Source organism: Narcine bancroftii, chromosome 5 (genome assembly GCF_036971445.1).
Source record: "Narcine bancroftii isolate sNarBan1 chromosome 5, sNarBan1.hap1, whole genome shotgun sequence".
NCBI lineage: Eukaryota > Metazoa > Chordata > Chondrichthyes > Torpediniformes > Narcinidae > Narcine > Narcine bancroftii.
The window spans coordinates 213,168,977-213,195,006 of NC_091473.1; the positions used below are offsets into that span (position 1 = coordinate 213,168,977).

General features: G+C 47.1%; 1 protein-coding gene and 1 pseudogene across 3 annotated transcripts in view; both read left to right on the top strand.

The window, feature by feature from the left end:
• Positions 1 to 26,030, top strand: part of LOC138764802 (solute carrier family 12 member 6-like) — a 35,424-nt gene that overhangs the window by 4,992 nt on the left and 4,402 nt on the right. For all 3 annotated transcript variants that reach the window (XM_069941104.1, XM_069941106.1, XM_069941105.1), the window contains exons 4-18: positions 13,059 to 13,190; positions 14,131 to 14,277; positions 14,664 to 14,718; positions 15,346 to 15,476; positions 15,797 to 16,038; positions 16,771 to 16,973; positions 17,278 to 17,442; positions 17,731 to 17,829; positions 18,698 to 18,755; positions 19,454 to 19,628; positions 20,582 to 20,700; positions 21,269 to 21,367; positions 21,850 to 21,969; positions 24,360 to 24,464; positions 24,819 to 24,987. In XM_069941104.1, the coding sequence (XP_069797205.1) occupies positions 13,059 to 13,190; positions 14,131 to 14,277; positions 14,664 to 14,718; positions 15,346 to 15,476; positions 15,797 to 16,038; positions 16,771 to 16,973; positions 17,278 to 17,442; positions 17,731 to 17,829; positions 18,698 to 18,755; positions 19,454 to 19,628; positions 20,582 to 20,700; positions 21,269 to 21,367; positions 21,850 to 21,969; positions 24,360 to 24,464; positions 24,819 to 24,987 (2,019 nt within the window). The remainder of the gene's footprint in view (positions 1 to 13,058; positions 13,191 to 14,130; positions 14,278 to 14,663; positions 14,719 to 15,345; positions 15,477 to 15,796; positions 16,039 to 16,770; positions 16,974 to 17,277; positions 17,443 to 17,730; positions 17,830 to 18,697; positions 18,756 to 19,453; positions 19,629 to 20,581; positions 20,701 to 21,268; positions 21,368 to 21,849; positions 21,970 to 24,359; positions 24,465 to 24,818; positions 24,988 to 26,030) is intronic.
• LOC138762908 (PHD finger protein 21B-like) lies at positions 3,499 to 4,543 on the top strand (annotated as a pseudogene).

Below are 26,030 nucleotides of genomic sequence, written 5' to 3' on the forward strand. Positions count from 1 at the left end.
AGTTAGTTTAGTCATCACCAGTGAGCAAGGATTATCTCTGCTACCCTTTGGCTGGTTTTGGTTACCCTGTTACAGGAAGAGTGTAGGGGGTTTGGAAAGGGGACAGACGAGGTTCACTAGGATGTGGCCTGGATTCAAGGGGTCGAATGATGGGGAGGTGGAATGTTGGAGGCTGGGGGGAGACCTGATGGAGGTTTAAAAAATGATGGGGAGGGGGGAAACAGTCAGAATCTTTTCCCCAGAATAAATGCCTCACACACCAGAAGATGGGTGTTTATGGTGGGGGCTGGGGTCTTTAACAGGGCCGTGGGAAGTTTTGCACAGAGAATTGGGGGGTGTGGAATGAGGTAGCGAGGGAAGCAGATACAAGTTATGTTGAAGAGACTTCCAGACAGACCCAAATGGAGGGACAGGGGTCACATCAGGAAGCAGGGGGTCAGTTTGATGTGGGCGTTGGGGCCAGCACTTACAAGGCCAAAGCACCTGTTTGCTCAATGAACTGCAAGCCAGATTACAACACCAGAGAGACATCAGGGACTGCTGTGAGATGTGCTTCACAGAAACATGGCTAAATGAGGACACCCAACATAGCGATACAACCCGAGGGCTACACCATCCACTGCGGTGACTGCACACGGGCGTCAGGAAAAACCAGGGGAGGTGGCGTTTGTGTCAACAATTCATCGTGGTTGTATCCCAGTCCTCCTCCCCCAACCTAGAACATCTGGCGATCAGTGCCACCCATTCTACCTTCTGAGGGAGTTCACCTCCACAATCCTGGTCGCATTGTACATTCTGCCACAGGCTAACATCAGGCTGGTACTGGAGGGACTGAGCTCTGTAATTAGCAGCTATGTTAGCGCATCTTGATCATTGTAGGCGACTTCAATCAGACCAAGTCTCTGATGAACTACCACCAGAGCGTCACAAGCTAGAGGAGCCAACACACTTGACCACTGCTATACCACCATGAAGAACACCTACCGAGCTATACCTGATCACTTGGCTGTACTTCTACTCACAGCGTACAAGCAGAGACTGAAGACCACTGCACCAGTGGTGAAGATGATGAAGGTGTGGTTGAGGGAGGTGGAGGAGTGTCTGCAGGAATGCTTTGAATCAGTGGACTGGAACCTATTAAAGAATTCATCCATAGACATGAATGAATATGCAACAGGTGACACTGACTTCATCAAGACCTGTGCAGATGAGCGTGTATCCATGCGCAAATACAGGTTGTTCCCAAACTAGAAGCCCTGGATGAATCAGAGAATTCACAACCTGCTGAGGGTGAGAACAAGGCTGTTTAATGCCGGGGATCGGGATCTTCACAAGAAGTCCAGGTATGACCTGAGGAAGGCCAACTCTGAAACAAAAGTGGCAATTCCAGAGGAAGCTAGAGACAGAGACAGAGACATGCCAGCTATGGCAGGGAGTGCAGGCCATTACAGCCTATAAAGTGAGGACGAACACTATAGATGGCTGTGATGCTTCACTACCCAATGAGGTGAACGCCTTCTATGCCCGCTTTGGGAAGGAGAACCAAACAGTGCCTGCTAGAATCCTGAAAAGGCTGAGGACCCTGTGACCCTCTGAAGCCAACATCAGAATATCATTCATGAGGATGAACCCTCACAAAGCATCAGGCCCTGACGACGTACCTGGCAGGGGACTGAAAATTGTGCCAGCCAACTAGCCGGAGCGTTCACGGATATTTTCAGCCTCTCATTGCTGCAGTCAGAGGTTCCCACCCGCTTCAAAAGGGCATCAATGATCCTGGTGCCCAAGAAGAGTAGGGTGGGCTGCCTCAATGACTATCGCTTTGTAGCACTAATGTCTACTGTGATGAAATGTTTTGAGAGGTTGTCATGGCCAGAATGAACATGTACTGAAGCAAAGGTCTGGACCCAATGCAATTCGCCTATTGTTGCAATAACTCCACTCTAGACACAGTATCACTGGTTCTCCACTCAGCTCTGGATCACCTTGAAAACAGCAACTCATGCATACGGTTGCTATTCATCGACTACATCTCACTCTTCAACACCATTATTCCCTCAGTGCTGGTCAAGAAGCTCCAAACCTTGGGCTTCTGCGCCACCTCAGCAACTGGATCCTTGATTTCCCTATCGGAAATAGAAGCAATGTCTCCTCCTCACTGACAATCAACACAGAAGTACCTCAAGGATGTGTGCTTAGTCCACTGCTCTACTCATTATACACCCATGACTGCGTGGCCAAGCACAATTCCAATGCTATCTTCAAGCTTGCCTTAGACACCACGGTTGTTGGCAAAATCACAAACGGCAATGAGGAGGTGTACAGGAGGGGGATAGACCAGTTCATTGAGTTGTGTCACAACAATAACCTTGCACTCAACATTAGCAAAACCAAGGAGATGATTGTGGTCTTCAGGAGGAAGTCAGGAGAACTCGATCCAGTCCTTTTCGAGGGCTCAGTAGTGGAGAGAATCAAGAACTTCAAATTCCTGGGTGTTAATATCTCCAAGGATCTGTCCTGCAGCCTCCATGTCGATGCAATCACGAAGATGACTCGCCAGCGGCAATACTTTGTGAGGTGTTTGAGGTGAGGTGTATGTCACCGAAGACTCTCATAAACTTCTACAGGTATACATACAGTGGAGAGCATTCTGGATGGTTCCATCACTGTCTGGTACAGAGGTGCCAATGCTCAGAACAAGAATAAACTCCAAAGGTTGTTAACTCAGCCTGAAACATCACGGATACTAGTCTTCACTCCATCAAGTACATCTACACGAGGTGGCCACACCCTCTTCACTCTGCTACCATCGGGGAAAAGGTACAGGAGCCTCAAGACAAGCACTCAGTGGCACAAGGACAGCTTCTTCCCCGCTGCCATCAGATTCCTGAATGATCAAAGACTCTGCCTCACTTTGATTTTTCGTGCACTATTTTTATTTATTTTTGTAAGGTGGTTTTACATGAATATTCGCTCTGTGATTGGTGCTGCAAAAACAACGAATTTTCTGACTTGTTCACGACAGTAAATTCTTATTTGATTCTGCTGTTCAATGATCTTCGAGGTGAGTTGGAGAACTCACAGATGCAGTGTGAATTTGACCAATGCAGAATCAAGGGCAGGGTCACCTACTGGAGTGAGGAGAGATGGTGGGGGTGGGGGTGGTGGGAATGAGGGGGGACAAATTGAGGGACGGATTCGTGGATGAGTAGTGGCAGATGTTCAAATAGCTGGTCGCCTGACTGGAGGAAGGATGCCAATGAGCTGGAGAGGTGGGAAAATAAATTCCACAGAATATTCATGGCACCGGAGGGGATCTAGGTACAAAGAGAGGCAGGATAGGCTCGGACCTTTCTCCCTTTCAGCTGGCTCTGGGCGACGGGTGTGCTGAGTGCGGGGCCGCTGGCCTCCCTCCTCCCCCCCCCCCCCCACCTCTCCAGGAGAGTTTAGTTGAAAAAATGGTGTAAATGTCTGAAAAAATGCTTTTGAAGACCGGTCATGGAGATGCAAAGCCTTCAAGAGGCGCTGAAAGTAAAAATCCAATGTCACCAGAAATTAGTTCCACAGATGAAGCAAGATCCACAGAACGGTGAACTTAAGAAACAGCTGCACGAAAGACAATCCTGAATAACGTATCGTAGTAAGAAACAAAAGCTTGCAGTAACAAGTTGTCCCGTGGGGAGTACTAAACCTATTTCACTCATCAAGGCACCTAATCAGAGCATAGTGATTTCAGTGGTGCCATCTAAGAATCCAATCACTATGGTTACTGGACACATTAATGGACAGAAGACAGCTAATACGGATCCTCCACAGATGGCTCCAATCAACCTCCAAACAACAAGTAAACTGGCAGGGAGCAATTTGAATTCCACTGGAAGGAGGGTTCCAGAAACATCAAATTCACAGACACTGGGAACTATTACTGCAGTGCCCATTAAGGTCTCCCAGGTCAGCTCATTGCAGAGATTGGCAGGGCAAGGACCAGCAGTGCTACCTCAGATTAGGCCAAAGACCCTAATTCCAGTCACTCTGGGCCGTGACCAGACTTCTAGTCAGTCTCAATCTCTTCAAGAACCCAAGTCCTGCTCTTCCTACTGCCAACAACACTATCAATCATGTGCAGACATCGACTAGCCAAACTCAAAATTTTACAGAGTCACCATTGGTTACCGCACCAATTAGCAGTGCTGGTGTGGCTTTTGCAATCATCTCTGCCTCTCCCAACAATGGTAGTTCCATGAGCGGCAGTACAGTCTCCCTTACCAGGGACACCATCAGTGCCCGACCTCTTCTTCTCAGCACAGATAAGGTATTAATCATTCAGCCACAAAGTCAGACACAAACAGAACATCTGACAGAAAAAAAGAAAATCCTCAGTAGATCAACCACAGGGCTATCTCTGCAAAATCAAAGAAAGAAGAAAATCCTGAGGTAAAGTATGGAGAGGTGGGAAAATAAATTCCACAGAATATTCATGGCACTGGAGGGGATCTAGGTACAAAGAAAGGCAGGATAGGCTCGGACCTTTCTCCCTGGAGTGTCAGAGGCTGAGGGGGGACCTCCTGGTGGTTTATAAACTCACGAGGGATGTGGATCAGGTGGATAATCATTTCCCTCTACCCCAAGGGTTGGGGAGTGGTTTAAGGTGAAGGGAACATATAGTTCCCGGCCTCGCCGTCCGCCGGCCGTTCATGGCGTCTCCACGGCAACGGCAGCGACAGCTCGGTGCTCGGTGAGGAGATGAAGTAAAATGGAGGAACTACTTCAAGATCAAGATTCAATTTAATGTCATGTAATAAAAACAGGGTCATAGTACATGAAGTTGCCTTTTGTCTGCTGTAAGGCAGGCAGATTTGCCATTGCCAGAAATTGCTTGAAGCGCCTTTTACAGTCAGAGAAATAGAAGCAAAAGAGAGCTCCCCCCAGAGTCACTGAGTGTCTGCAGATTTGTCTCCAGTGCTCCCACAGCCACACAGTCCAGTGCAAGCCATTGGCAAGCTGAGCTCCAGAACCAAATCTCCAATACAATTAGGAACCCTTCTGCGCCCTTGGCAACCTCTTGCATTCCGTTCTGATACTTTGTACCCCTTCAGCCAGTTTCCAGTAGTCTACAACCTGGCATGAGTCCCTCAACCACAGTCACCGGCAGCTGGCTGTTTGTGTGGGTCCTTCAGTCACAGAACCCCTCACCAGTCTGCTGCTGTGGTCACCGTCCCATGGGTCATCTCTGCTTCTCCTCAGATGGGAGGGTGGTCTCCCCATCTTTTGGTGATCTGTTACTCCTCTGCTTCCCTGGAGTCTGCAACTCCTCTTGGCTGCTTCCAATCATAGACGCCGCCATCTTGGGCATTGACCCCAAGCCAATTTGGATCCCATGTTCGATGCCTGTATGAAGCTGACGGCAGTAAGACTGGGCAGTTGGACCCCATGGTGGTGCTGTGTCTCCACTCCCTGCTTTCTGGCAGTTAGCGGCCCTCAAAAGTAGAAGAGTCAGTTGATCCAAGTGGAACAGAACCCAAATGTTTGAGCGAAGGTATTCCCACCCTATCACATATTCATAAGGTATAGAAATGATTCAAGAAGACTGGAAGATTTCACACCCCTGTTCAAAAGAGAATAATTGTAACTGCAGGTCAGCATTTTGTTTGCAAGGTACTGAAATTATTTTCAAAACATTGTCCTGGTGAAAATAAATTCACTCTTTTTTTTTAAATTTTTTATTTTTCACACTATAAACCACATTGATCAAGATACATACATTTTCCTTTTCAAATATATACAGTGTCGTTTTCTCCCCCCCCACCCCCTTCCCATCCCACCCTCCCTACCTCCCCTCCCATTCATTTAAAGTTCAGAATCTAGGATACATTAAACCCGTCAATGTTGTCACTCAATAAAAATAAACAAGTTCCACTGAGTCAATTCTTTTCATTCCCTTCTCCTTCTGTCATTTTAGGTGGTAGATGTCCCTGGTAGGTTTTCTCTATTGTGTTTCATGTATGGCTCCCATATTTGTTCAAGTATTGTAATATTATTTCTTAAATTATATGTTATTTTTTCTAATGGAATACATTTATTCATTTCTGTATACCATTGTTGTACTCTCAAGTTATCTTCTAATTTCCAGGCTGACATAATACATTTTTTTGCTACAGCTAGGGCTATCCTAACAAATCTTTTTTGTGCACCATCCAAATCAAGTCCAAATTCTTTGTTTTTTATGTTACTTAGGAGGAAGATCTTTGGGTTTTTTGGTATATTGCTTTTTGTGATTTTATTTAATATCTGGTTTAGATCTTCCCAAAAATTTTTCACTTTCTCACATGTCCAAATTGCATGAATTGTTGTTCCCATTTCCTTTTTACAGCGAAAACATCTGTCAGATACTGTTGGGTCCCATTTATTTAACTTTTGAGGTGTAATGTATAGCCTGTGTATCCAGTTATATTGTATCATACGTAACCTCGTGTTTATTGTATTTCTCATAGTTCCTGAGCATAACTTCTCCCATGTTTCCTCCTTTATCTTTATGTTTAGATCTTGTTCCCATTTTTGTTTAGTTTTACCATTTGTTTCCTCATTCTCCTTTTCTTGTAGTTTAATATACATGTTTGTTATAAATTTTTTGATTATCATTGTGTTTGTAATCACATATTCAAAATTACTTCCCTCTGGTAACCTCAGACTGCTTCCCAATTTGTCCTTCAAGTAGGATTTCAGTTGGTAGTATGCCAACACTGTATCGTGAGTTATGTTATATTTATCCTTCATTTGTTCAAAGGATAATAATTTATTTCCTGAAAAGCAATTTTCTATTCTTTTGATCCCTTTTTTCTCCCATTCTCTAAAGGAAAGGTTATCTATTGTAAAAGGGATTAGCTGATTTTGCGTCAGTTTTAGTTTTGGTAATTGATAATTTGTTTTATTCCTTTCTACATGAATCTTCTTCCAATATTGAGCAGATGATTTAATACTGGAGAATTCCTACGTTGTACCAATTTTTCATCCCATTTATATAATATATGTTCGGGTATCTTCTCCCCTATTTTATCTGGTTCTAATCTAATCCAATCTGGCTTTTCCCTTGTTTGATAAAAATCTAATAGGTATCTTAATTGTGCGGCTCTATAATAATTTTTAAAATTTGGCAGTTGTAAGCCTCCTTGTTTATACCATTCTGTTAATTTATTTAGTGCTATCCTCGGTTTCCCCCCTTTCCATAAAAATTTCCTTATTATTTTCTTTAACTCCTTGAAGAATTTCTCTGTCAAGTGTATTGGCAATGCCTGAAATAGGTATTGTATCCTTGGGAAAATGTTCATTTTAATACAGTTTATCCTTCCTATTAGTGTTAGTGGTAAGTCTTTCCAATGCTCTAAGTCGTCCTGTAATTTTTTCATTAGTGGATAATATAGATGTTCGAGGTTTTTATTTATTTGTATACCTAGGTATCGTATTGCTTGCATTTGCCATCTGAATGGTGATTCTTTCTTAAATTTTGAGAAATCCGCATTATTCATTGGCATTGCTTCACTTTTATTTGCGTTAATCTTGTATCCCGACACTTGTCCATATTCCTTCAATTTCTTATGTAATTCTTTTATTGATATTTCTGGTTCTGTTAAGTATACTATAACGTCATCTGCAAATAAACTGCTTTTATATTCCTTGTCTTTTATTTTTATCCCTTTTATTTTATTTTCTGTTCTTATCAGTTCTGCTAGTGGTTCTATGGCTAACGCGAACAATAAGGGCGATAGTGGGCATCCCTGCCTGGTTGATCTGCTTAAGTTAAATTGTTTTGATATATATCCATTTACTGTCACTTTCGCCAATGGCCCCTTATATAATGCTTTAATCCAATTAATATATTTCTCTGGTAAACTGAATTTTTGTAGTACTTTGAAGAAATAATTCCATTCTACTCTGTCAAAGGCCTTCTCTGCGTCTAAAGCAACCGCTACTGTTCGAGCTTTATTTCCTTCTACTGCATGAATTAAGTTAATAAATTTACAAATATTGTCTGTTATCCATCTTTTTTTAATAAGCTATTATCTTATAATCTGTGTTAAGTAATGATATTGGTCTATATGACGCTGGTGCGAGTGGATCTTTCCCTTGCTTTGGTATTACTGTAATTATTGCTGTTTTGCATGAATCTGGTAAGCTTTGTGTTTTATCAATCTGGTTGATTACTTCCAGGAGGGGAGGAATTAATAAATCTTTAAATGTTTTATAGAATTCTATTGGGAATCCATCCTCTCCTGGTGTTTTATTATTTGGTAGTTTTTTTATTATCTCTTGTATTTCTACTATTTCAAATGGTTCTGTTAATTTATTTTGTTCCTCTATTTGTAATTTTGGTAGTTCAATTTTAGTTAGAAATTCTTCTATTTTGCCTTCTTTCCCTTCGTTTTCAGTTTGGTATAATTGTTCATAGAATTCTCTGAATTTTTCATTAATCTCCGTTGGATTATATGTGATTTGTTTGTCTTTTTTCCTTGATGCCAATACCATTCTCTTAATTTGTTCTGTCTTAAGATGCCATGCTAGATTTTGTGCGTTTTTTCTCCTAGTTCATAATATTTCTGTTTTGTCTTCATTATATTCTTCTCCACCTTATATGTTTGTAGTGTTTCATATTTTATTTTTTTATCTGCCAATTCTCTTCTTTTAGTTGTGTCTTCCTTCATTGCTAATTCTTTTTCTATATTTACTATTTCCCTTTCCAACTGCTCTGTTTCCTGATTGTAGTCCTTCTTTATCTTGGTTACATAACTTATTATTTGCCCTCTGATGAATGCTTTCATTGCGTCCCATAGTATAAACTTATCTTTCACTGATTCCGTATTTATTTCAAAGTACATTTTAATTTGTCTTTCAATTAATTCTCTAAAATCCTGCCTTTTAAGTAGCATGGAGTTTAATCTCCATCTATACATTGTTGGAGGGATGTCCTCTAACTCTATTGTCAATATCAGGGGTGAGTGGTCCGATAATATTCTAGATTTATATTCTGTTTTTCTAACTCTGTCTTGTATGCGAGCTGATAACAGGAATAGGTCTATTCTTGAGTATGTTTTATGTCTACCCGAATAATATGAATATTCCTTTTCCTTTGGGTGTTGTTTCCTCCATATATCCAAAAGTTTCATTTCTTGCATCGATTTAATTATAAATTTGGTTACTTTGTTCTTTCTGTTAATTTTTTTCCCAGTTTTATCCATGTTTGAATCCAAATTAAGGTTGAAATCCCCTCCTATTAGTATGTTCCCTTGCGTGTCTGCTATCTTCAAAAAAATATCTTGCATAAATTTTTGATCTTCTTCGTTAGGTGAATATACATTGAGTAAATTCCAAAACTCCAAATATATCTGACATTTTATCATTACATATCTCCCTCCTGGATCTATTATTTCCTCTTCTATTTTAATTGGTACATTTTTACTGATTAATATAGCTACTCCTCTAGCTTTTGAATTATATGACGCTGCTGTTACATGTCGTATCCAATCTCTCTTTAATTTCTTGTGCTCCATTTCAGTTAAGTGTGTTTCTTGCACGAATGCTAAAACAATTTTTTCTTTTTTCAGTAAATTTAGCAGTTTCTTCCTTTTGATTTGGTTATGTATTCCGTTAATATTTAAAGTCATATAGTCTAAAACATCAAACACAAAAGAGTCTGGAAAAACAACCAACTGAAAAACCTCACAAAGATAAGCGTATACAGAGCCGTTGTCATACCCACACTCCTGTTCGGCTCCGAATCATGGGTCCTCTACCGGCACCACCTACGGCTCCTAGAACGCTTCCACCAGCGTTGTCTCCGCTCCATCCTCAACATCCATTGGAGCGCTTACACCCCTAACGTCGAAGTACTCGAGATGGCAGAGGTCGACAGCATCGAGTCCACGCTGCTGAAGATCCAGCTGCGCTGGATGGGTCACGTCTCCAGAATGGAGGACCATCGCCTTCCCAAGATCGTGTTATATGGCGAGCTCTCCACTGGCCACCGTGACAGAGGTGCACCAAAGAAAAGGTACAAGGACTGCCTAAAGAAATCTCTTGGTGCCTGCCACATTGACCACCGCCAGTGGGCTGATAACGCCTCAAACCGTGCATCTTGGCGCCTCACAGTTTGGCGGGCAGCAACCTCCTTTGAAGAAGACCGCAGAGCCCACCTCACTGACAAAAGGCAAAGGAGGAAAAACCCAACACCCAACCCCAACCAACCAATTTTCCCTTGCAACCGCTGCAATCGTGTCTGCCTGTCCCGCATCGGACTTGTCAGCCACAAACGAGCCTGCAGCTGACGTGGACTTTTTACCCCCTCCATAAATCTTCGTCCGCGAAGCCAAGCCAAAGAAGAAAAAAGAAAGAAGATAGTTCAACATAGCCATTTCATACTTTGTTTATCTTTCCTTTCCGTTTCCTCATCATCACCTTTCCTTCTTATCCATTTCTGCTTTCTTGTTTTGAATACTTTATAAGACAACATTTCTAAAACATCAAACATTTCCCTTATCTAAAATTTCTTTAACCCCACTATCCCCTCCCCTTCCTGAGTTGCCCTTTATCCCTTGTCGGGCAACCACATCTCCCCTCTCCGTTTGGATTTGCCAATTCACTCGCAAGTGTCAACTGATTTTGCAGTGACCGTAACTCCTCCCCACCCAGCACCCCCAAAAAAAGATTTTAATTTTCATATATAACAAAGGTCACTCTCTTAATTCCCTCCTTACTTCCTCTCTTCCCTTTCTTTCCCTTATTAATTCTTATCTATACACTATATATTTTCTTTTAAATACGGATACACTCATGTACACACATATATACATACACACACACACACACACACACACACACACACACATATATATATATATGTATATATACCCATATACACACATATATATAGTTCGTGGTCATTTTTGCTCTCGTTACATGTCTTCATCTCTCTGTCTGTTTTGTAGTTGTTCTGCAAATTTTCGTGCTTCGTCCGGATCCGAGAATAGTCTGTTTTGCTGCCCTGGAATAACTATTTTATGCTGGGTACTTCAGCATAAATTTATATCCTTTTTTCCATCGGATCGCTTTTGCTGTATTAAACTCCTTTCTCTTCTTCAGGAGTTCAAAACTTATGTCTGGATAGAAAAAAAATTTTTGACCTTTGTATTCCAGTGGCTTTTTGTCTTCTCTTATTTTCTTCATTGCTTTCTCCAATATATTTTCTCTTGTTGTATATCTTAGGAATTTTACTAAAATGGATCTTGGTTTTTGTTGTGGCTGTGGTTTAGGGGCTAATGTTCTATGTGCCCTCTCTAATTCCATTTCTTCCTGTAATTCTGGTCTTCCTAGGACTCTGGGGATCCAATCTTTCATAAATTCTCTCATATTCTTGCCTTCTTCATCTTCCTTAAGGCCCACTATCTTTATATTATTTCTTCTATTATAATTTTCCATTATATCTATCTTCTGAGCTAACAGCTCTTGTGTCTCTTTAACTTTTTTATTAGATTCTTCTAATTTCTTTTTTGTCCTCTACTTCCATTTCTATAGCTGTTTCTCGTTCTTGCACCTTGTCCACTCTTTTTCCTATATCTGACATGACCATCTCTAATCTATTCATTTTTTCTTCTGTACTTTTAATTCTTCTTTTTATTTCACTAAATTCTTGTGACTGTCATTCTTTTACTGATTCCATATATTCTTTAAAAAAAAAATCCATTGTCTTGCCCTTCCCTTCTTCTTCCATTTCTCTATGTTCTTCTTCTTCTTCTTCCTCTGAGTTGGTCATCTGTTGTTTCCTTGATTTCTTTTTACTCTCTTCTTTCTTGTTCTCGTTGTTTTCTATGTTCTCTTCTTGCTGCTGTGCTGTGGCTGTCATTCTCAGCTGTGGAGATCGACTCCTCAGCTGGTCCCCCCTCCCGTCAGTGTTTTTTTTGTCATGCGCGGTTGCGCACTTTTGCTTGGCTCCGCGAGCCATTTTTGTAGTCCCGAGCTCGGGACTTCGACTGACCTGAGCGGGCTTCTCTCTCCACAGCGGGCCTCCTCGGACAGGTAAGGCCTTCACCTTCTTCCGATGTCTTTTCTTCTTCTCTTCTTCCCGTTGCTTTCGACTTTTCTTTCTTCGCTGCCATTTTCTTCCCACCTTTACTTTCACTTTATTTTAATTTTTGTGTTTGTTCCTTTGTGTTTTCTGTGTTTTTTAAAAACTTTTCCGGAGAGGGCTGGAGTTCCCCGACCGGCCACTACTCCATCACGTGTCTCCTCAAAAAATAAATTCACTCTTGAAAAAATACATGAAAGCTAACTTAGTTGAGTTCTTAAATTATAGAGGCCTGCTTAGAGAATATACAGGATTTTGAAAAGTCTTTGATAAGGAATCAGATGCTAGAACTTAATTTCAAGGCTTGTAGGTGATAAGAAACACAAATGTATGAAACAACAATGAAGAGTGAGCTGATTTATCACTGATGTTGTTAGATCAGTGTAAATATGTTTGCAGTTTGGTGAAATTTGGCACTTCAAATGATCCGGTTTGATGGGGGTTTTAAATAAAGGATATTTATGTGATACAATTTTGAAGGGTGAAAGAACAGAGCAGAAGAAACAAAGATCCTGGAATGTATTTGTAAAATCTTTAAATGTGACTGAATAAGTTAGTAAGATTGTTTTAAGAATTGTATAATAATAAAAAAAAAACCTTTCGCTTTAAAAAAAAGGTGAAGGGGACATTTGAAGGGAATCTGAGGGACATCTTCATACAGAGGGTGGTGGGTCTGCAGAGGAGCTGCCAGAAGAAGGGGATGGGGGCGCGAGGAACGCTGACACAGTTTAACAGACATTGGGATGAGTCTGGGGAAGGTTTAGAGGAAGATGGATCTGGGGATGAGGAAGGTTCAGAGGGGGGTCACGGAAGGTTCAGAGGGAGCCAGGGGAAGGTTCAGAGGGAGATGTGATGCATGCCAGTGTGTGGAACAGTTGGCAGTGAGGTGATGGGCTGAGGGGCCTGTTTCTGTGCTGTTTGACTTTGCGCTTGTGCCACCTCACAGGAGGAACTGGACACCCGACCCAAGGTATCCCTGCTGCTCAACCGCATGGCAAACTACACCAACCTCCCTCAGGGAGCCAAGGAGCACGAGGAGGCTGAGTATGTGGGAGAGGAGCGAGGAGGGGCAAAGAGGGTGAGTGGGTCCTTGTCCTTCTCTCCCCATTCCCCCCAAACCTCTTACCCCTATTCCTCCCATCTCACCTATCTCCCACTCACCTGCTTTCCCCCTCCTCATCCACCCTCGCAATCCCTATCCTTCATTCACGCCCAGCCCCTTCACTTTCCCTCCTACACATCTACTCCCGCCCCCTACCCTACCTCCTCCAACCTCCCACCTACTCTGTCATCAATCCCATCCCTTCCCAGCTCCATCTCCTCTGGGATTGCAGGGGTGCAGGACTAAATTACCCCTCCACAGCTCTATATATCTTTCTTTTCCCTCCCTCTTTCTCTCCCTTTCTCTTTCTTCCCTCTCTCATTCCCCGCTCTCTTTCTCCCACCCCTCTCTCCTACCCATTCTCCTTCCTCTCTCCCCTCCCCAACTCACCCCCTCTCTCCACTTTTCCTCTATCTCCCTTCTCTTCCCTATCTCCTCCTCACCTCCCATTTTCTCTCCCCTCTCTTTCTCCCTTCTTCCCCATCTCTCCTTCACCCAACCTCTCCCATTTTCTCTCCTCCCCTCTCTCCCCTTCTCTCTCCCCTCCAACCCTCTCCCATTCCTTTCCCCATCTCCCTCTCTCAACCCCCTCCCCACTCTCTCCCCTTCCTTCCTTCTCTCTACCCCCTCTCCCCTTTCTGCTTCTTTCCCCCTCACTCTCTTTCCCTCTCCCCATTCTCCCCATCCCCCTCCCTCACCCTTTTCATCTTCTCCCCCCTTTCCCTCCTCCTCTCCCTGTCTGCCCTCTTTCTCCACCCTCTCTCTCATCTTTCCCCATACTCTCCCTCCCTACCTCCCTTTCTCTCTCTCTCCCCCCTCCCTCTTTCTCTCTTCCTCTACCCCACACAGTTGCGATGAGTGGGTACTGAGGTACATCAGAGGATAATTGCCCCTACTTCTCCCCCTCTCCCACCAGGGCCCACAGATGGGGACATTAGTTGGGGTTTTCCTGCCCTGCCTGCAGAATATATTGGGGATCATCCTCTTCCTGCGTCTGACCTGGGTAGTGGGAACCGCTGGGGTCCTGCAGTCCCTCTGCATCGTACTGCTCTGCTGCTGCTGTGTGAGTACTGGGGTCATGGTGATGTGGTTGCGGCTGAGCGGTCGGGGAGATGGGGGTCAACGAGATGGGAGACAGAAATATAGGGATAGGGAAATGAGGGCATTGGATGTGGGGCTGGGATGGGGAGTCAGAGAGGGGAGATGAGGGTTGGACAGAGGGAAGATGCGGAGACAAGGGGGGGAGACAGGAGGGTAAAAGGGAGATATGGGGCAGGGAGAATGAGGACAGGAGACGTGGGGCCAGGAGAGGGGGATGGAGAGACAGGACATGAGATGAGGAGAGGAGGGACACAGGAGTGGGAGGTGATGCTGGGATGCATGGTAGTGGGACAGAAGATTTTGTCATTCCTCGCACCCAAATGCACTGATGACCTCTTAACATTTCAGACCATGTTGACGGCGATTTCCATGAGTGCCATTGCCACCAATGGTGTTGTTCCAGGTACGTTGGGGCTGTTGCATCTCTCCCTCCCTCTCTTCTTTCTCCTCCTCTCTTAACAATTTCAAGTTTCTCATCATCTGACTGTACATATTGCAACCCAACAAAACTGCAGGTTCCTGGACCATGATACACAGACACACACAATACACAGCACTGAATTATCACATACTGTATGTACATGAAGATATAATTTAAAATAAATGTTTTGGGATGACTTACTCAGGTTCAGGATACTGTTTGTCGATCTCACAGCCTGTGGGATGAGGCTATTTCCCAGCCTGGGAGTCCTGATTTTGTTGCTCCTTTATGCAATGTTCCCGGAGAATGTCGTTAATAGAGGAAAGGGACACCCCAGTGACCCCCTCATCCGTTTTAATGGTCCTCTGCATTGACTTCTGGTCCGAGGCTTTGGAACCACCTTCCTAGACAATGATACAGCCAGACAGGACATTGTCAATTGTGCTCCTGTGAAATATTTACAAGATAGGAGTTGGTAACCTTGCCATCCTTGGGAAGAGTAGATATGCTGCATCTTGGTCTGCCATCATTTACACACCAAAGAACTTGGTGCTCTCTGCTCTCTCCACAATGGAGCCATCCTTCTAAAGTCCTCTGTCTCTCTGCTAGCGGGTGGATCCTACTTCATGATCTCCCGGTCGTTGGGCCCAGAGTTCGGAGGAGCAGTCGGTCTGTGTTTCTACTTGGGAACCACGTTCGCTGGAGCGATGTACATACTGGGGGCCATCGAAATCCTACTTGTGAGTCTGACCCTGGGAGAGTGAGTGAGTGAGTGAGTGTGTGTGAGTGAGAGAGAGAAAGTGACAAGGCGGTGCAGATGGAGCTTTACTCTGTGTCCGACCCTGAGAGTGCATATGTATGTGTGTTTGTGACGGGGTGGTTTAGATGGAGCTTCACTTTGGGAGTGTATATGTGTAATGGGACAGTGTAGATGTCCGGAATATGTGCGTGACTGAATGGTGTTGGACCCCCGGAGTGGGGGGAGAGGATGTCCAGTGATAGTTTCTCACTCCCTTCCCCTCTCTCTCTCTCTCTCTCTCTCTCTCCCTCCCTCTGCCAGACATACATGTGCCCAAGCATGGCCATTTTCCACACGGATGATGTGAATGCGGAGGAGGGGGCCATGTTGAACAACATGCGTGTGTATGGCACATGTTTCCTGCTGCTCCTGGCCCTAGTGGTCTTTGTGGGGGTTGACTACGTCAACAAGTTTGCCTCTGTCTTCCTGGGCTGTGTGGTGGTCTCCATCTTATCCATCTATGCTGGGGCACTGAAGTCAGCTGTCTCCCCCCCACACTTCCCGTGAGTGACTGATCCATCTCCCATCGTACCTCCGTCCGTCCCCCCCGACCCTGGTCTGAGTCCCCACCCATTCCCAATCTGTCCCTGGTCCATCCTCTCTTCCTTCCCACTGTCCATCCCACCATCCATTCCCGGTCCATACCCTGTGCTTCCGTCTATCCTCTGTACATCCATATCTGGACTGTTCCCAACCATCTTCTCGTCCGTCCCACCAACTGTCCCTAGTTTATCCACTTCTCATCCCTCCATGTGTTTCCCAGTTCCCCGTTGGACTGTCCACCCCACCCCATCAGTTCGTCGCCACGTTGGTTCTCCATCCATCCCTGGTCCATCCAACCATCCATTCCCCCCATCCGTCCATCTCCGAACTGTTCACCTGTCCATCTCTCTTTCCTCTGTTCCCCCCCGAATGTCCCCCAACAAACTCCACTGTCCATCCATTCCCCTGTCCAGCTGCCAATTTTATTTTTACCTGTCCCTCCCACCATCTGTCTCCCCCCCCCCCCATGACCGATTTCATTTGACATTCTCTCCACCATCACCCTGGTGCCTGATCTGGAACTTCTGTCTCCCTCTGCTCTCCCCTCCCCCTATTTTTCCATATCACTCTCTCTTCCCCTCCTCTCTCCCTCTCCCCCTTCTTCTTTCTCGCCTCTTCTCCTTCCTCTTTCTCTCCCCCCCACCCCTCCTCTGTCTTACCCTATCTGCTCCCCCTCACTATGCCCCTCACAGGGTGTGCATGTTGGGAAACCGCACTCTCTCTGCTCACTCCTTCACCACCTGTGAGAAGTGGCTCCTGTCGGGGAACCAGACTGTCCGCTCCGAGCTTTGGAAACACTTCTGTCATTTGAACAACTCCTGCGATCGCTATTTCCTGCGTAACAACCTGACCTCGATCCAAGGCATTCCCGGGATCAGCAGCGGCATCATCACCGGTGAATGGGGGAGAGCGGGTGGGGAGGGTGAGGGGGAGGTGGGGAGAGGGTGGGGTGGAAAGGGCTATGGTGGGGAAGGAGAGAGGTGGGGTGTAATGGAGATGGAGGAGGTGGTGGAGGGAGAAATGGAGGATGCATGAGGATGCGACTGGGAGGAGGAGAGGGAAGAGGGGAAAGTTAGAGGGAGCAAGGGGTGGATGATGAAAAGGGAGGAGAGGGGAATGGGAGGGAGGAGAAGAGGGTGAAGGGAGGGAGAGGGTGTGACCTCCGCATTGATCCATCCCCTTTCCCTTGCCCTTACCAGAGAACCTGTGGAGCAACTATGGTGAGAAGGGAAAGGTGGTGGAGAAGGCCTTGCTGTCCTCAGTGAATGGACTAGGTTCAACCAATAACCACTTGCCCTACATCTTCACCGACATCACCACCTCCTTCACCATGCTGGTTGGAATCTTCTTCCCGTCTGTCACTGGTAGGTCTTGCCTCCAGGAGAGGGGACATGGAATCTCTTCCTGGGAGGGGCTAGGGGAAATTCCTGCCTCTGGGAGAGTGGCTATGGGAATCCCCACCTCTGGGAGAGGAGGATCCTGGAATCTTCACCTCCTGGGAGGGACTGTGGGAAATCTCTGGCTCTGGGAAAAAGGGCCGTGGGAATCCCTGCTTCCAGGGGAAGGGGCTGAGGAATCTACCTCCTGAGAGGGGACAGGGGAATCTTCGCCTCCTGGGAAGGGCCTCTTACTGACCCTTGCTCTCTGCACAGGGATCATGGCCGGATCCAATCGTTCAGGAGACCTGAAGGACGCCCAGAAGTCGATCCCCATGGGGACCATCCTGGCTATTGTCACCACCTCCCTCGTCTGTATCCTCCCGTGTTCTCGCTGGGAGACCCCAGCAACCACATCGCAGGCCTCTTACTTGTAGTGTGTCCGGTATGTGTCCATATCCCCGAGGCATGAAGCATATCCCATCAATTCCCCATGTTCTCACTCCATGTCCAGTGGTCACAGAGCATGTTCCCGTGTACTCTGTGTCTATGCATTTGGACTGTGCTTCCATGTACCTGGTCCGCACACACTACATGTTCTCGTGTACTTTGTCGAGCAGCAGAGAATGTTCTCAGGTACTCTGACCATGCAAATAGTGTGTGTTCCTGTGTATTCTGTTGGTGAACCTGGCCTATGTTTCCATGTACTCAGTCCACACACACACACAGTCTCCATGTTCTCCTATATTCTGACCATGTACACTAAATGTGTTCCCCTGTACTTTGTCTGTGCACATAGATCTGGTTCCCGTGTACTCTGTGCACATGGAGCGTGGTTCCATGTACCCCTGAATCTACCCATGAATCTTGTTTCCATGCATTCTGAATCTTGTTTCCATGCATTCTGTCTACACACATGATGTGTGTTCCCATGTACTCTATCCGTGCACATGGAGTGTGTTCCTATATACTCTATCCATGCAGACGGAGCATGTTCCTGTCTACTCTGTCCTGTCTGTGCACACAGCATTCTCCTGTGTACTGTGTCTGTGCACACAGTGTGTTGCCATGTACTCTGTTTGTGTAGATGGAGTCTGTTCCCACATACTCTGTCCTGTCCGTGCATATGGAGCATTTTTCCATGTATTGCATCCGTGCACACAGAGTGTGTTCCCGTGTACTCTATCCTGTTCGTGCACATGGTAAATGTTTCCGTGTATCACATTTCCTTGACCCAGGACAGACATCAGTACCATCATCCTGTTCGGGACCTGTATGGACGGAGTCGTTCTCCGGGACAAGTAAACACTCTGACGGGTGGAGGGGAGGTTTTTATGTCTGGGTCCTTGTTTTGATGTCAGTGTGCTAAGATCAGTGTCTATGTTCATGTGTAAGGTCCGTGTGGAGGTAACACATGGTAACCATGTGTTATGAAAGTGTTGACCTTTGTTCCCTGAGTCGGGGTCCCAGGGTCAGGATCTGTGCTGAGGATCATGTCTTGGTATTGTGTCTCTGTGTTGGGGTCTGTGTTAGGGTTCATGACTGTGTCAGGGTCCATTTCCATGTCAGGAGATTCATGTTAGTGCCTGTCTGTGTTGAGGTTTGAGTAAGGGTCTGTGCCCTTGTTGGGTTTTGCATCCAAGCGGGGGTCCATCCTCATGTTAGTTCCGTTTCTGTGTTGGGGTCCAGGTCTGTGTCCATGTCAGAGTTTGTGTCCATGTTGGATCCGTGTCTGCGTTGGGCCCTTGTCCATGGTAGGGTCAGAATCTGGGTCAGGACCATGTCCGTGTTGGGGTTGGCGTCACTGTTGGTGTCTGTGTTGGCATCAGTGTCTGGGTCCATGTCTGTTGTGGTCCGTGTCAAGGTCTGTTTCCATGTTGGGTCCTTGTTGGCGTCAGTGTCTGGGTTGGAGTCCATGTCTATGTTGGCATCAGTGTCTGGGTCAGGGTCCATGTCAGTGTTGGGGTCAGTGTCGGGCTGACCCTCTCTCTCCTCCCAGGTTTGGGGGAGCAGTGAATGGGACGCTGGTGGTGGGCACCCTCTCCTGGCCCTCTCACTGGGTCATCCTGCTGGGCTCATTCTTCTCCACCTGTGGGGCCGGGCTCCAGAGTCTAACTGGAGCCCCGAGACTGCTACAGGCCATTGCCAAGGACAACATCGTGCCCTTCCTCCGGGTGAGTGACTTGTCCCCCTGCCGTCCATCCCTCCTGTAATCTATCTGTCCCTCCAATTTTCCCCAAACCCATCTGTCCGATTACCCCGTCCCTCCGATGTTTCCTATACCTCCCTCCAATTTCTACATCCTTCTGATTTTCCCCATTCCTCCCTCTCTCCAATTCTCCAGTCATTCCCTCCGATTCCCCTATTCTTCTGCCTGTATTACCCTCAGTTCCTCCCTCTGTCCGATCCTCCGACCATCCCTCCATCTGTCCCTCCCTCAGTCCGCCCCCCACCCATTCCCCCGACCCTCCATTCATCTGTCCCACCATTTCCCCTATTTGGCCATCCATCGCTCCAATCCCCGATCCGTCCCTTCGTCCATCCCTAACTGATTTCCCCATCTGTCCCTTTATCCGACTCTTTCTCCCTCCTTCCATCCTTCCTCCGTCCTTCCAAAATCTCTGTCTATCCCTTCCTCTGACTCCTCCAACCCTCTATCCACCCCTTCCTCCCTCATGGTGTAACTCCTTCCATCCATCCGTCTCTCCCTCCATTATTTCCTTCGACCCAACTGATTTATCTTTGTACTATACTGTACTAGGTATGAGATGGCTCACTGATTTGCTCGTGCTTCCTGGTATGTGAGAATAAACAAATTCTTCCCCTCCCCTCCTCTCTCTCCCCATCTCTCTCTCTTCCCCTTCCCCTCCTGTCCCATCCCCCTCTCTCCCCTTCCCCTCCTCTCACCTCCTCTCTTCCTTCCTTCTTCCCCATCTTTTCATCCATTCCCTTCTCTTTTCCCCCTCCCTTCTCCACTCTCTCCCCCTCTCCCTCTCTTCCCCATCTCCATCCCTTTATCTCTTCCCTTCTTTCTTTTTCCTTCTCTCTCTCTTCCCCCCCCCTTAATCTCTCCCCCTCTTTCTCTTCCCTCTTTCTCTCCCCTTTCCCTTCTCTGTCCATCCCCCAGATCTTCGGGAAGGAGAAGGTGAATGGGGAACCGACCTGGGCTCTGTTGCTGACTGTGGTCATCGCTGAGCTGGGAATTCTCATCGCCTCCCTCGATATGGTGGCCCCCATCCTCTCCATGTAGGTTCCTCCTCCCCCAGTGTCCAGCATTGACCACCATCTCTCCCTCTGACCCCCTCTCTAAACCCTCCTTATCCCTCTGACCCCCATCTTTAAACCTCCCTCCCTGTCCCTCCTGGCCCTCTCCCGATCCCTCTGACTCCCCATCCCTCCCTATTCTTCTGATCCCTCTCCCTTTCCCTCTGACCCCCTCCCCATCCATCCGACCCCTCTCCTTATTCCTCTGACCCCCATCCCGCTGACTCCCCTATATCTCTAAACCCTCCCCATCCTCCCTATCCCTCCAACCCCTCTCCCGATGCCTCTGTCCCCCATCCTTCTGACTCCCCATCCCTCTAAACACTCCTCCCTATTCCCCTGACTCCCCATTGCTCTAAACCTACCTCTCCCTATCCCTCCGACCTCTCTCCCCAACCCTCTGATCCTTCCCCTCTCCCATCCCTCCAACCCTTTTCCCTATTCCTCCAAACCCCATCCCTCTGACCCCCTCCTCCCTTCTCTCTCTCTGTCTCTTCCATGACCCCTCTGTGTCATAAGATTGTGTTGTGCTGACTGCCATCTCCCACAGGTTCTTCCTGATGTGTTACCTGTTTGTGAACTTGGCCTGTGCCCTCCAGACCCTGCTTCGGACCCCCAATTGGAGACCCCGCTTCCGATACTATCACTGGTGAGGGAGGAGGGGGAAAGGGTGGAAGGGAGGGGGAGGAGGAGAGAGAGAGGGGGAGTGAGAGGGTTGAAGTCTGAGGTCAGGCAATGATCCTCTCGGGGTCAGAGGTCGTCCAGTAACTTCCTGTGATCCCCTCTGACGGGGTCAGAGGTTGCACTATAACCTTTGCAGCTCCGATGGTAACTCTTTCAGGGTTAGAGATCAGACTATTTCTCTCTTTTCCCCCCTCTCTCTCTCTCTCTCTCTCTCTCTCGTGGTCCGAGATCGAACGGTAACTCTGCATGGGAGCAGTCTCAGTTTGGACGGTAACTTCTGTTGGTGGGGGCTCAGAAGTCATGTTACAACTCTCTCGGGGATCAGGAGTCGGACGGTAACTCTCTTGGGATCAGATATTCACAGTAACTCTATGGGAGTCAGATCAGGCGGAAACCCTCTGTGGGGAAGATTGAGAGGTCATACTATAAATAACCATCTCTTAACAGGAGCCTCTCATTCCTGGGAATGAGCCTGTGTCTGGCCCTAATGTTTATATCCTCCTGGTACTACGCCATGGCAGCTATGGGCATTGCAGGGATGATCTACAAGTACATCGAGTTCCAAGGGTAAGTCCAGGGGAAGAGGGAGGGGGGGTGGAGAGAGGGAACGAAAGAGAGGAGAGAGACAGGAGGGACAGACTATGCTTCTCTAAATACTTGTAAATCCTGCTCCTAGGAATCCTCCCCATAGTTTACTCACCACTGACATAAAACCTATTGGTTTATAATTCCTGAAATTATTCTATTACCTTTCTTAAACAAGAGGGTCCATTCTCCAAACCTTCAGGACCTATCCTGTGGCCAGGGAGTGCACAAAGATCATCGCCAATGCCCCAGCAATCTCTTCCCTTAATTCCTGTAGTAACCTGGGATATATAAGTCTGGTCCTAGTGACTTAGCCATCCAAATATTTTTAGGACGATCCAGCACTTCCATTTTCTTAACCTCAATGTGTTTCAACACATTAGTCTGTTTTACGTTGACCTGACGTTCACTAAGGTCCCTTCCCCAGTGAACACTGAAGTAAAGTATTAATTTAGGATCTCCCCTACCTCCTCTGCTTCCAGGCACATGTTCTGCCTCTTTATCCCCAATCGAACCTCCCCTCACCCAAGTCATTCTTTTGTTTTTTTTTAACGTTTGTGTAGAACCACTTCAGTTTTTCCATAATCGCATTTGCCAATTTTTTTCCCCACGACCCCTTCTAGCTCTCTCAAGCCCTTTATTGATCCTTCCATATAATTCTCATGAGCCCTTCCTGACGTTTACTTCCTTTCTTCCTCCTGACTTGCTGTCCCACCTCTCTTGGCTCCTTTACCCAACCTATAGACAACACTTTCCTTATTCTAATTTCAAAGTATCATCTTCCAAAGTGTGAGCTGCGATATCCCAAATTTCGATCTCTTTAATCAAACAAATCAAACTTTGTGGCTGTTACTTTAAGTAGTTCTAATTCCTTGGTAGGACGGATAAACATTTTGCATAGCTTCGCACACTTTCATTACTGTATAAAGATACAAAAATAGATACAAAAATTCAAAGAAAAATTTCTCGTGCTCACACTTCCTTCATATCTGGTTGAATAATGAGCAAGTCATTAGCCTGGGCGGATATTTTGACATATTACATCATAGTCACTATGGTAACATTACAAACATAGTTCTCTTAAAGAGACAGGCACAAAATTAACTAAGTATCAAAAACACAAGGTTTTAACCTTTACACTACCATCCTTACCTTGACTCAGTGATAAAAGTTCCATTAATGTCACATAATACTACATTTAGAATGTAACATACATGAAATTCTTTAACCGTAAGGCAGATGGAGAATTGCCAGCACCCCTCACAGAAACCTACAGCACCCGGTGTTCCTAGGCAGTCTCCCCTCCTGTCTGGAACCGGACACAAGTGGTCCCTAACCATCCTCCATACTTCCCTGAGATCATCTGTTCCCAATTTACTCTCCAAACTTCTTGCCATAGTCCATCATAATGAGTCCTTCTCAATTGAACACTTCCCCATCTTGTCTCCTTCTGCCCTTCTCCATAGTTATGCTAAAGCTGAGGGAGTTTGTGGTCACTCTCACAGGAATGCTCCCCACCCCCCCCTCCCCGCCGAGTGGTCCACCACCTGGCCCGGTTCATTCCCCAGGACTAGATCCAGTATGGCCTCTCCTCTAGTTGGCTGGTCCACATCCTTCTTGGACCCACCTGATGAATTCTGTCCCCTCTATCCCTCTTGCAGTAAGGAGGCACCAGTCAATATTCGGGAAATTGAAGTCTCCTATAACAACCACCCTGTTATTTTTACACCATCCCGAAATCTGCCTATTGATCTGCTGCTAGGTGTCCCTGGAGCCTACATCGGAACTCCTTTGGGCCTATAGACTATTCCCATAGAGAGATCACTCCCTTCCTATTTCTGACTTCCACCCTCACTGACTTTGTAGATGATCCCTCCACAACATCCTCCCTTTCCGTATCCATAATACTATCCCTGATTAGAACATAGAACATTCCAGCAAAGTCCAGGTTCTTTGGCCTACAGTGTGCCAACATCTATAAAACTTCTCCACAACAATCTAACCTTCACATCCTCACACCCATAACCCACTATTTTTCTTGCATCCATGTGTCTGTCCAAGAGTCTTTTAAATGCCCCTATTGTACCAGCCTCCACCACCATCCCTGGCAATGCATTCCAGACACCCACAAGTCTCTGAGTGAAAAAACAACACTGATCAGCGTGGGGGTCACACAGGTTGCTGGGGGGAGGGGGGGTCACTGATCAGGTGGGATCCACAGGTCATGGGGGTCACAGATCAGCACAATGTCACAGGTTGTTGGGGGGGGGTCCACAGATCAGCTTTGGGTCATGGATCAGCACAGGGGCACAGATTATTGGGCTCAGGGATCAGCGTGGGGTGTGTTTCTCTGTAACGGAGTCTCTTCACAGGGCGGAGAAGGAGTGGGGAGACGGGATCCGCGGATTGTCCCTGAGTGCAGCTCGCTTCGCTCTGCTCCGTCTGGAGGAGGGACCCCCCCACACCAAGAACTGGAGGTGGGGTGCAGAGAGGGAAAGGGGTGGGGCGGGGAGAGAGAGATGGGAAGAAAGGAGAGGAGGAGTGAGAGGGAGAGAGAGGTGGGGGGAAAGGAGATAGGGGAGAGGGGATGGAGGGGGGAGGGAGGAGCGAGGAAAGGAGGAGTGAGTCAGGAGAGGGGAGAAAGGGAGGGAGGGAGAAGCGAGAGGGGGAGAGAGAGAGAAAGGGGAGAGAGCAAGGGGGAGTGAATCAGGGGGAGGGAAAAAGGGAAAGGGGGAGGTTTCATGAGGCTTTCACTGATCTTGTGTCTTACTAATGTGGCTCCACTGTTCCTCTCTCTCTTCCTTTCCCCCACTCCACACCCATCCTGCAAGGCCCCAGCTCCTGGTGCTGTTGAAGTTGGACGAGGACCTCCATGTCAAGTATCCTCGACTCTTGACCTTCGCCTCCCAACTCAAGGCCGGCAAAGGCCTCACCATAGTAGGCTCAGTGCTGTCTGGAAACTTCCTGGAGAGTTATGGGGAGGCCACAGCCGCAGAGCAGGTGGGTGGAGGCCTGGCCTACAGAAAAACCCAGGCCCTGTCCTGTCCTTTGAAGAGGTCTGGGCCCCGTCTTGGTCTACAGACCGACCCAGAGCCCTGTCTGGCCTACAGAGCGGCCCTGGCCCATTGTGGCCTGCAGAAGAAACCCAGGGTTTATCCAGGCTTACAGAGAGGCCCGGGGCCTGTCCACGTCTGATGAAAGTCATGGGGTCCAATCGAGCCTGGACATGGAGGACATGCCCCCATCCCACCCTACTGAAGAATCCGGGACCTGGCTCATGGAAGTACCCAATATGGGTATGTCCTGGTTCACAGTAGAAACCACAGGCATGTCCCAGGCAATGGTAGGATCCAAGGGAATGTCACGGGCCATGGAACTATCCAGGGGCCCTATCCCAGGCCCTTGAAGGATCCGGGGATCCCATCCCGTCCGACAGTACGATCTGGGGTACGTCCTGGTCCATGGAAGGATCCAGGGCCCTAAAGATTGTTCCTGGGCACATCCGAAGCCTTGCAGAGGAGTAGTAGGGTTCCTTCTTTGCCTTGTTCCTCTTCTGAGAGATTTGACAGTTTCTTTGTCACCAACCTGACAATGTGTTTCACTCTTCCCCTCCCTCTGACCCCTCTCCCTCCTACCCACCCCTGTCTACACTCCTCTGACCCCTCTCCCTCCTACCCACTCCCATCTCTCAACTCTGCTCCCTCTCTGTGTCTTCCCACTCCTCCATCTTTCTATCCTCCTCTCTCTCCCCATCCCCTCTACCTTTTCACTATCTCTCCCCTCTGTCCTCTCAATCCCCTATCTCCCCTTCTCTTCCCCCAACTCCCCCCTCACTCCTCCTCTACTCCTTTTCACTCCCCTCACTTCCCCTTTCTCCAATCTCTCCCCTCTACCCATTTTCCAACCTTTCCCTCCCTCTTACATCCTCTCTCCCTTTCACTCCACCTCTTCCGCTTTCTCACCCCTTTCTCCCCATTACCACTTCTTTCCCTCCTTCCCTCTCCCCTTCCCCCACACTCTCTCCACTTCCCCCTCTCCTCTGC